This window comes from Alligator mississippiensis, chromosome 7, assembly GCF_030867095.1.
Source record: "Alligator mississippiensis isolate rAllMis1 chromosome 7, rAllMis1, whole genome shotgun sequence".
Lineage (NCBI taxonomy): Eukaryota > Metazoa > Chordata > Crocodylia > Alligatoridae > Alligator > Alligator mississippiensis.
In genome coordinates this window covers 35,231,705-35,243,326 of record NC_081830.1, presented here as the reverse complement: position 1 = coordinate 35,243,326, position 11,622 = coordinate 35,231,705, and the positions used below count along the sequence as shown (strand labels likewise).

Below are 11,622 nucleotides of genomic sequence, written 5' to 3'. Positions count from 1 at the left end.
AAATGCTAGTCTGTAATGGGCATAGCTCTCATCTCCCTTGATATAGATGCAGACCTGGATGACGCTGTCAGTATGGGTCTCACTTATGCATATGCCTCCATGGTGCCCCATGAGACAACCTTGAACAGAGACAGGTCAAGGACTCCTTGCCTCTCCAAGATAATGGCAGAGACACAGAGATGAATTCAAAGTTGTACATTGACTGCTCCCAGGCCCCCATCCACAATATCCCAGCTTCTCCTTTTAACAATGTGTTCAGGGCCTCCCCATTCCTGTACATTCATCCCAAAACAGCCCATGTCACTCCCAGTAAGACTATCCTTCCAGCTCCATGAACCCATATAACACAAGGGAAAACATACAAGCCTTTCCCTGCCTCCACTTGGTAAGTTGCTTGCATTCAAACATTTTCCTCTGTTAACCTCTGTGCCACTGGTAGTGAGCAAGAGGATGCAGGGTTGTCAAGGGTCTGGAAACACTGCCAGTGCTCATTTCTAAAAAGTGTGGGGTAACCCTTAGCCAAGCCTTATGGAAAGCCATCATCCCTCCCTCCCCCAATTCCATTCCGTCCTGGTGAGGCTATGGGTATATACAGACCATCTCACTTCAGCTAAGAGGTATTAATTCTAATCTCTGAATAGTAAAGGTGCATGAATGCAAGTGTTCATATATTCATGGCTGTTGATTGTAGAAGAAAGTAGTAGTACATTAGCTGATAGAAACAGTGATTGTTGTCCAGCATGTGGACTAATCGGTAAAGAGATATAGATCTATATACATATGTGCCTTGGGACATATCTATATAGATTTATATAGATATAGATAGATCTATGTAGATCTAAGTAGCTATATATATACACAACTATATACAGGTTTGTATTGTTTTATACTGTACATGCGCTCCTGGAAAATGGAGCATAACTTGAATTCACATAAAGGGAACCCAATTTAGAATGTAACAAATAGGGATACATTCCAAAACCTCATCTATACTGACCCCTATACCCATTCCTACCACTTTTACAAGACAAGTTTGGTATGCATCAACTGCAGACAATACACACAAGCACAGGGTGGTGGTGAATGTTATCATAACAGAGATGGCAACAACAGAAATGCATGTCGCAGACAATGAGAGAGGAGCACAGATCTACACAGGAAACTATATTTTGGTGTGCATAACTCCTACAATCTACTGCACAAAGCAGCTAACTGTGGGCTTCCACCACACCAATCACATAAGAGTGAATTTATCTCACATATAATGAATTTTTGGTATAAAAAGGGTCATCGCATAAGAGTGAATTCACCCATACATAACCCACATGAAGTCAGGGAAACCTGTAGATTGATCATTCAATTGATCTATCTCTCTCTCTAGATAGAGAGAGAGATAGATAGATGTGTGTGTGTGTGTGTGTGTGTGTGTGTGTATTAGGGCTGTGCGAAGCTTTGGTCCCTGATTCAATTTGGCGGAATTTTGGCCTGATTCAGTAGCTGAATCTCCAAATCCCAAATGAATCAGGAGACCCTTTAATTTCTCCAAATCGAATTGGAACCCTCTGAATCAATTCAGAAAGATTCGGAGATTTGGAAATAGACACAATTTTAAATGTTTTTTCTACATACCTCAAGGTATGAGGTGGCTCATGAATGCTGCAATGCTAGGACAGATGGAACATCCCACAGGCACACGGGAGGTTCTCCAGCACGCTCAGCAGAAGACCTGGAAGTGGACCAGAAGCACTCCTAGTCCATTTTTGGGTCTACCACAGAGCACATGGGAGGCCCCCAGCACCCCCCCCAGCTCAGCGACTGGTACCTCCTGGGCTGAGAGGGCACCCAGGGCCCCCCTGCAGCTGATCGCTCAGCCGGAGGGGAACACGGGGGCAGGGAGGCACTCCCCAGCAGACTTAGAAGTGGAAGTACTTCCAGTCCACTTCCAGGTTCACTGACAAGTATGTGGAGGGCCCCCCCCCCATGCTCCTGTGGAATGCCCTATCTGCCATACCATCACAGCATTCATGAGCTGCACCTGGTACCTCAAGGAATGTAGAAAAAACATTTAAAGCTACGTCTATGTCCCAATCATTGATTCTCTGGGATCAGCATTGAATCTTCAGATCCAGATTCGGCCCAATCGAATCAAGGCCAGTGATCTGGATCAATGAATCGAATCACTGTGATTCAGGCTGAATCTGAATTGAATACGGCCTGTTTTGCGCACCCCTAGTATGTAGATAGCTAGCTAGTTAGCTAGCTAGATAGTTAGCTAGATAGATAGATATGTATGTCTCAGGGCACCACTAAAATTCACCAGCCCATTTACTAAAGGCTGGCCTATAAGTGCTCAAACTCCTAAAACACCTGCTAGCCAGATATAGAAAAGGATTAAGGTGCCTGAATTGCACCGTATGCAGTATCTAGGCACTAGATCCAAGTTGGCGATTGTGCAGATGTTTGTGTGTGTGTGTGTGTGTGTGTGTGTAGATAAAGATAAAAACATTGCAATTACAGTTCATCTTTGAATTATTTATTTTTGGAGAAGCCTAATGGGATTAAGGCATGCAATCATCTAACTTTCAAAGGCACCTTTGAACATCCTAGTAATAAATAGAAATGGAGTGGTTAGGTAAGGTTTTTAGGCACTTAATTCCTATATATGTGCCTAAAACCCCCTGATTTTTCCCTAAATAGGGATAGGATGAGTTTAGACCCAAGCACTTTTTTGGATTGGACCCTTCATTCCCATACTTAAAAGGTCATTATTAATAGATCTAACCTTTTGAATGCAGCATATATGCACTAATTTATATCTTGTGCAAGTTCAATAGACTGAAGCAGTGAAGTATCTCTGGCTCACAACATAGAAGGATCAGGCAGGTTGACTTCCAAGGGAGCTACAATGATATATGCTACCTGAGAATCTGGTGGTAAGACTTAAACACAATTTCAATGCCAAGTTTTATTCCCATTAGAATGAGGCAATATTCTGCTATTGATTTCAGTGCAGGAAAGAAAAGATGCCTTCTGGCTATGATTATTTTCCTGTTATTTGAAAACCTTCTTGTATCAGATCCCTACTGTGACTGCTAAGGAAATAATTATAACCACCAACGCTATGCTTCCTCATATACTTTAATGAACACAGAGGGGAAATGAATGTGGGCTGCTACAGATCCAGGTGTAAAATGTAAGTAGAATTATCTGTAGTTCTTTGCTTTATTCTGAAGTATCTGTGTCTAATGCTATTACTTGCTAAATTCAGCTTACACCATGAACAAAAATAGGTAATTTTAATGATTTAAGTTGCTTCATGATTTGAGGATGAAGGCAGGTATTAACAAAGAAAGTTACTACTATGAAAAAAGGTTATTAATTGTTTTTTATGATCAGACTGTCATTAATTTATACTCATTTAGGTGAGAGAATGATACGGTCTTCCAATCATAGGAAACCCTTTGAAATTCCTTTTTCTTTTTTAAAGTCTGCAGAAAAAAAAGAGTCCTTTGATTTTCCTTTCTTTCATATGAAGGTTTGGGAAAAAAAGAGGGAAAAAAATGAAAAAAGACAGCCAGTTATCCCTACTCTTCTTAACAAACAACTACTTGGGGTTTAAGACACTTATTGGAAAATCAATTTAAATCCCTTGTCTAACTAAATATGGTCTGTGACTTAAAACTGTGTTTGACAGTTCTCACCTGAATGCCTTAACCATCAAAATATTAACTACCCTGGAAAATATGTTATTCTTTTTTGATCAAATCATCGTTGTGGAGCTGAGCACTTTTTTTCTAAACAAAAGTTCAATTGAAAGTAGTTCAGATCTATAAAAAATGATCTTTTCTTCTATAAATTGGAGTTTCTGACAAAGAAAAAAAATGAAATGACAGGACAGGACAGGACAGGACAATGAAGGAAAGAAAAGGAGTTCAAAAAATCACGACCAGCTGTCCAGTGATGGGACTTCAATGAAATTACTTCAGTATGGTAATGCAGCCAATATTCTCAATGGATGTCAAATGGTAAAATTTCCCTACCCATGCCATAGAGAACCTGAGAAACAGGTGATTAAACAAATTCTGACCATTTTATTCTTAATTTTATTATACATAGATTGAGTTGAAAATGGGTTTTGACTTTTGCTGTAGTATTGTAAATATGTTGACCTTCATTCTGATCTTTCAACAGTTTTACACACCTATGAGCTCACTAGGCCAAATGCTTTTCTAACTGAAATGGGTTTAAAAAAAGGTCATGCTTTAATGGAGCGCTGGAAGTACTCCAGTTTAAAGCTGGTGTAAGTGAGAGGAACATTCAAATCTTTAACTTAAACGATATGGTTTTAGATTTACAGTGTTGTGAGAGCAGACCCCAGACAAAATAGTTACAGTCCTGATTTATTTTCAGACCAAAAAGTGGATACGCTATGAATAAACAGTTAATAGTTTTGCTTGACTTTTAATATATATATTGAACTAATGCATAGATTTTCTTTTTAATTTCCAAGATGAAGCATGGTGAAGAAGAGACCCCAGGGAATGATTCTCTTGTGACCATGTTTGTCATAATGGGCTTTTCTACCCACCCTGACATGAAGCTTTCTATCTTCTTGTTTTTTCTATGCATTTACATCATCACAGGGCTGGGCAACCTCCTCATTCTCTTCATCATAAATGCTGACCCCACCCTTCACACGCCCATGTATTTCTTCCTCAGGAACTTATCATTCCTAGAGATCTGCTACACTTCAGTCACCCTGCCCAAGTTGTTGACCAGCCTCCATTCAAATGATAAGTCCATTTCCTTTGCTGGCTGTGCTACCCAAATGTATTTCTTTTTGTTTTTTGGTGCAACAGAGTGCTGTCGCTTAGCTGCTATGGCATATGACCGCTACAGTGCCATATGTAACCCACTGCGGTACACAGCCATTATGAACAAGAAGGTGTGCATCCAACTAGCTGCTGCATCATGGGTCTGTGGCAACTTGGAAGCCCTTGGACATCCCACATTCATGTTCTCACTGACTTTCTGTGGTCCTAATGTGATTAACCACTTCTTTTGTGAGATCCAGCCACTGCTGATGCTGGTGTATGGAGACACTTATTGGAATGAGATCCAGGTCATTGTGGCTGCTGCCTTTGTCATCATGATGCCTTTTATGCTAATTCTGGTGTCCTACATTCGAATCATTTCAACTATCCTTAACATTAGGTCTGCAGAAGGTAGGCGTAGAGCTTTCTCCACATGCTCCTCACACCTCACTGTAGTGATGATATTCTATGGAACAGCCATTTTCATCTATATTCGTCCCAAATCTACCTATTCCCTGGATGTGGACAAACTGCTCTCTTTGTTCTACTCCGTGATCACACCAATATTAAACCCAATTATATACAGCCTTAGAAACAAGGATGTGAAAAGACCCCTTAAGAAAATAAAGCTAAAGATGTTTTATCAAAAAAAAACATAGATAGATTTGCTTTTTTGGATAGTCCTCTGAGGAATAGTTCAGTTATTTTTTTTTTTAAGGGGGGGGGGAAGTTTATACTCCTTATTGTTTATATCTTAAGATGTATAGGAACATAGGATCAGATGACACAATACAAGAGGGGGCCTCCTGGGCTAGTTAATCCAGTGACTCTGGTCGGTTGGCATTGTGCAAATTAATGTAATAAAATACCTTCTGCAAAATTATGAAGCTCCATCTTTAAATTGTTTCCCCTCTTCTCCCACTGCCCCCAAATACACCTGCTGTTATTGGAAGTATGTTTCAGGACCTCATTCTTCTAGTTTCCAGCCTAAATTATTCACAGTCAGGTTATACTGATTGGCTGTAGGATCCTGTGGTCACATTCTCATTTTGCATAAACAGAACAAACTAGTGGCTCATAGTCATCCTTTGATCCATTAATAACTATAGATCTGTCATTCACTGGGGCTCCAGATTACATCAGAAATTATTTTTATTACTCCTGAAGTTCATTATCTTGCATTCTTTATTGTTAAATTCCATTCTGTTCCTATTACCCTAGTATACAAAATTATCCATTTCTTTCAATATGATTTTCCAAACCTCACAGGTTTGTGTCATTACTAATACATTCCTCTTTTTCATGACAACACCTTTAATGAAAATAATAAATAAAATTGTTTCCATGATCAATCCTTGAAAAATCTGAGTTGTAAATTCCCTTAGGCTCATAGTTCGCCTATCAAGCCAACCTATTGTGAAAAGGGTACCAGTAGTTCAGAGAGAAGTGCCTGCTATTGGACAGTACTTGAAAAATATTCTCTTTATTTAACACTAGTTAGTTAAACTAGCCTTCATTTTCTTTTTATCCTATTTAACCATGTTTAAGACCCTGAAAAAACATTACTGAAAAAGGTACGTGCAATTTTGCAAAAGGAAGTTAGTACTGTGGTGCCTTAGGGTGACTATACATGTGCATCAAGGCTGCTCCAACACACTGTAACTGGCTCTGGCCCAGCCTTTCAGCCTCAGCATCTCAACAGCCTCAGGCCACCTTCTTCATCCCCAATCCTGGGGTTAGGCTCAGGCTCCAGCCCTCTTGGCCTCAGATGCCTTCACTTCCTCCCCCTCCCCACACTGGGGCTCAGGCTCTGGCCTTCTTGGCTGACTCAGTCACTGTCTCTGGGGTCAAAATTTGGCAAGCCACTTAGGCAGTCCTGTGGCTTCCTATTCACCCCTACAGCCACCCCCAGTCCTCCAGTTTTAAAACTAAATCAAAATGCAAACCACCACTTTAAACCCAAACTTTCAAAGTCACTAGGACACTGCCAAGCCACCTTCCCATTCTGTGTCTCTCTAAGCCCTGAGAGCACCTGCCATGGCCTGCAGTCCCCACTCCCCACACGCCTAACCTGGCAGGAGCTTCTCTCTCTGCAGAATTCAGAACTTCCCTGCCCCTCTGTCCTACAGGCCCTGGGCTCCTCCTCTTCCAGTTACATGCTCTTTTTAATGGCCACAGGTGTGTCCCCTCAGCCTCATAACTTACTGCTGTTTCTCTAGCTAAACTGTATCAGTGCTCTTGCTGCCTTACCATGGCAGTGCCCCATTGTCCTACTGCTAGGCAGCTAGCTCCAAAATAGACACTTGCAGCCTATGGGTTCCTGACTGCCTACTCCCCTGCAGCTAGTCCAGAATCTGGTATCGCTTCCTCTCCCCCATGCACACCTGAAGACATCCCTATTGTGGCTTCTCAAAGTAACAGGAGTCCTTGACTCTCTGTTATAATATATATATTTTAATCATTAAGCTATCTTTCATTCATTGCACTCAGGCCAAGCTTTCTTAGGATACGGCCATAACCATGAGAAGTATGCCCTCTAGCTCTTCATGTGGGAAGTCCCTTAATGGTTCCCTCTTTGCATTTCTCTTAAGTTCTGTGACTTTTGATGGTCAAAAGTGGGAGTTGGGTGTGCATCAGTGTAGCTTTACCACATCATTTGGTTGTTCTATATACTGCTAGGGGCAGGAGCAGATACCTGTGCACCATATTGTTTCACAAGTTCTTCAAGTCATTATTGACACTTTTTGACATCAACAGGAATGGCCTTTACTAAGGTAAGGCAGAACCATTTCAAATGGTAGCAGGACTCAAGATGTTACTTTCTATTTGTCCTCTTCTTGTGCTTCGGCTATGACCTTATGCAAATTACAAATTACAAGTCCAATCAACCAATTTGATATTATGGCAAAATACAATTGACCATGAAGCTGACTCAAATCTAAGCATTTCAAGTCATTATACATACTACTACTGTACTAATTGGACTCCAGGGACATAACCCAGAGTTAAAATATGCTCCTAAATATTATGGCACACCAGTTTCAGCCTCCTGTTGATCAAGACGATGAGTTTTGGAGGATAGTGAAACAAAGCAAAACAAAACAAAATAGCACCAACAGATGAGTCAAAATTTCCAGTTTCTCTATTGTAACTTATTTTCTTCTGCATATTCAATGTAAGAAAGGAATACTTGTTTTCTTGGCAAGAAGAGTCACATAGAGTGATTCTTTTGTTGCATTGCTACAGAACCCATCCCTGCAAGCTCTAAAGGTAAAAAAAAAACCCCAGAGAATTCCCCAAGTTTAGAAAACTTTGTTGTAATATGAAAAACATTCTATTTTTTTAGAAGTCATTAATAGGGATGAAAGGCCAGGAAACAGAAATTATATTTGGTTGCCAGTTCCTGTCCACCCTCTACTTTTGATATTGTTAGACATTTTTTATTGCTTTGGATTGGCAGTTCTGGAAGAAGAAAGAATGACCAGCATGTCTACTGAATTCTAATAGACTGGTTTCAGAGTATTTTGGGGGGCCAATACATCAGGATTCACAGAGATGTGTAAAAGTTACATTTTTTCTAATGACAAGGGACATTTCTCCCCCATTCCTTTCAATTATATTTGATTTGTATCCTAGCTCATGAAAGTTCTTTTCCTTTATAACTTTTAATTTTCACAAATGAAACTGATGAAATTTCTCTCAATTAATTAGCACATTTTTCCAAAGGAACTGCAGAAGTTTGGATACCATTTTTTTCCTTAATTTTCAAGAAAAGAATATTAATAATCAAAATTTATGTAGTGAAAATGTTAAAAACAGTTATCTTATAATTGTATTGAAAAGCTAATAAGAGAATGTGTTTCAGACTGTAGATTCATGTGTATCTTTGCATAAATGTGTGTGTGTGTGTATGATTTTTAAATGTTCGTGTGTTGTTTATGTGTTTTTAAGGTTCATGTGTGCCTCTGCCTGTGTGCATCTTTTTATTATAAATTTATATACATAATTTTTAGGCCAATGAGTAACTCTGAATGCATACGGCTATTTATTCCATAGTTTTTTCATGAGAATTTGCCATCAGGAGGGGTGTATGTACATTTGTTGAGTGCCACTGTGTTCCACTTCTTGTACATTTGGACATGTGTTGAGTAACATGTAGTCAGACATGTGTAATTAACATTGTATTGATATCTATATATGTATCTGTGTCTAGGTGTGTGTCAATTTGCTTGAGTTTCTGTATGCTTGTGCAGGTACTGTGTAGGTGTTGTGTCTAATCATTGCAAGTAAGTTAGTATAAACTTTGTGTGTACATGTTTTGTTTGTGCCTTTTGTCTATGAGTGGGGGAAGTGGTATCTAATCAATGTTAATCATACCAGGACACAAAATGATAATCACTTACTGTATTTTAGTTTAAATAGTAAATAGTCTAATGTATCTTTTTTTTCTACCCTATTTTAGCAATATTGAAGTTGATAAAATAAATAGCAGAAAAATAGAAATATATGATTTCAAATTAAGGACTTGAATTAGAGGTTAGAATTAGAATTCAGAGAAAGAAGTTCAGATTCTATTGTTGCTGCTCTTCTAAGTTTTATATCACTCCTAGGCCAAATAGCAGGCATCTCAATTAAAAAAAAATGTAATCATGTTCAGCTCAGGGATAGGCATATTTTGCCCTTTTTTGCAGTTATGGCATGGGAGGATTCAGTTCAATTCAACTTGAAGCTCATTTAGATGGTAGTTGGCTACCTGAACCAGTGTATCTTATTGAGAGATGCGAGCTTTGTCTTTAGTGTAAGTTACACCCCACTGCCTGGGAATGCATAATGCATTAAATTGTCATTGGATAAAAAAAGTGTATACCATTTTAGGAGCAGAAACCAAATATTCAGATATTTGTATACCCAGAAGGAGGAAGTGGTTCTAGTGGTAGTGGTGGGCAGCTATAGTTTTCTTTAAAAAATTAAGCCCAGGTCTAAAAGAAATTGCAGAAGTGGGCTAGAGATTACAGCACTGATGCTATGCCAGTGATCTGGGGTTAATTCCTTCCTTTGCTTGGAGGAATTCAAAGCAAAAGCTAACATCTCCCAGAAGCGCACTCTATTCTAGAAGCATGCCCTATTCCCATTGTTCTTGTTGAAGTTGTGCCAGTATTCAGGGGGGAGGGGGGAAATTCATTGGGTCAACTGGGTCATTGTGGTGGGGAGGGGAAGAAGCAGCATGCCATTTCAGGCCAAGGTTTAGCTGAGTCAACTAATAAGAAGAATCCCAAGTTCCAGCCCCTGCATCCAGCATTATTTATTAGTTGTATCTAATGATTATTTTGTAGAAGAGGACTTGAGCAGGAGCTGGGTTGCGGGATGCCTCCTGTTAGCTCAGTGCACTAATCACTAGGCTACAGCATAATGATAATTCTTGTTCTCAGTTTCTGTCTTCCTTTTGCCCAAGAATCAAATACAATTGTTGTACACTCAGAAGTATTTTAAAAAAAATTATATGTTTCTACTTTTTGTTGTTTCTTCTCTTTTTTTTTATAGATGGTGGAAGGCTCATCTGCAGATCTGCGAAATGATAGCTCAGTAACAGAATTCATTATTGTGGGGTTTCCCAGCACAAGAGATGTAGAGGTCTCACTCTTCATCCTTTTCTTATCCCTGTACCTCCTCTCCGTCACAGGAAATATCATTATAATTATGACTCTTAAAATGGACACACAGCTTCATACCCCAATGTACTTCTTTCTGGGAAACCTCTCTTTCCTGGATGTGGGATATACCACAGTCACAGTCCCTAAGCTACTGTCTATCCTCCTTACAGGAGTCAGAACAATACCCTTTGCTGGCTGTTTGTTGCAATCTTATTTCTTTTTCTTCCTTGGTACTGCTGAGTGTTTCCTCCTTGCAGTGATGGCCTATGACCGATACATAGCCATATGTTACCCACTCAGGTACTCAGTCATCATGAGCCAAAAGGTCTGTGTGCTACTGATTATTGGTTCTTGGGTAGGTGGTTGCATGGCTCCTTTGGTGGCTGCCTTTTTGGTGATTAGTTTGCCATTTTGTGGCCCCAATATAGTTAACCATTTCTTTTGTGATATCCCACCATTGCTCAAGCTGGCATGTGTGGACACATCTATAACACAGAAGGTGATATTCCTGCTTTCTGCCCTGGTTATTCTAGGCACATTCTTGTCTACTGTAGTCTCCTACCTGTATATTGTTATCACCATTTTAAGAATTTCTTCTTCAGAAGGCCGGCATAAAGCCTTCTCCACTTGTGCCTCCCACCTAACTGTGGTTTCACTCTATTATGGCACAGTGATTTTCATGTATGTCAGTCCAACAACACGATCTTCCTTCAACATGAACAAAATTGTAGCTGTTGTCTATAGTGTGGTCACTCCAACATTAAACCCAATGATTTACAGTTTAAGGAATCAGGATATGAAAAAGGCCTTAAAAAAAATTCTCCTTAAGAGACGGACTCATGGGAAAGAATTTGAGTGGCCCAAGTAATTTCAGAGTTTAGACATGGGGACTCTACATATAAGAGAAAGCACTTAAAATCAGACTGGAAAATTAATCTGGAAAAGTGGTTCTTCAGGGAGACCTTGCATAAAAGTCAAATTAGAAGCTATGGATCTCAAAACAGGAAGTGAAGCCACCTGAGCTAGAAGAGTCACCTCTGTAAATTCAGCAATGTATTTAACTCATCAGCTTGTGTGTGTGGGCTCACCGCAATAAGTTTAGGATGAAAATTTAGAGACATCCAGATAATGGTTGCAGATGTAAACTGACAAGATAC

The 11,622-nt window shown here is 39.6% G+C and overlaps 2 protein-coding genes across 2 annotated transcripts; both read left to right on the top strand.

Annotated features, from left to right (window-relative positions):
* The first annotated feature begins 4,510 nt into the window (after window positions 1-4,510).
* LOC102571346 (olfactory receptor 10C1-like) lies at window positions 4,511-5,473 on the top strand. The gene has a single exon (XM_006268318.2). The coding sequence runs from the start codon at window positions 4,511-4,513 to the stop codon at window positions 5,471-5,473; it is 963 nt and encodes a 320-aa protein (XP_006268380.2).
* A 2,100-nt stretch (window positions 5,474-7,573) lies between these two features.
* Window positions 7,574-11,333, top strand: LOC102571108 (olfactory receptor 6M1-like). The gene is made up of 2 exons (XM_006268317.1): window positions 7,574-7,588; window positions 10,356-11,333. Exons 1-2 carry the CDS (start codon window positions 7,574-7,576, stop codon window positions 11,331-11,333), a joined length of 993 nt encoding a protein of 330 aa, XP_006268379.1.
* The last annotated feature ends 289 nt before the right edge of the window (window positions 11,334-11,622 follow it).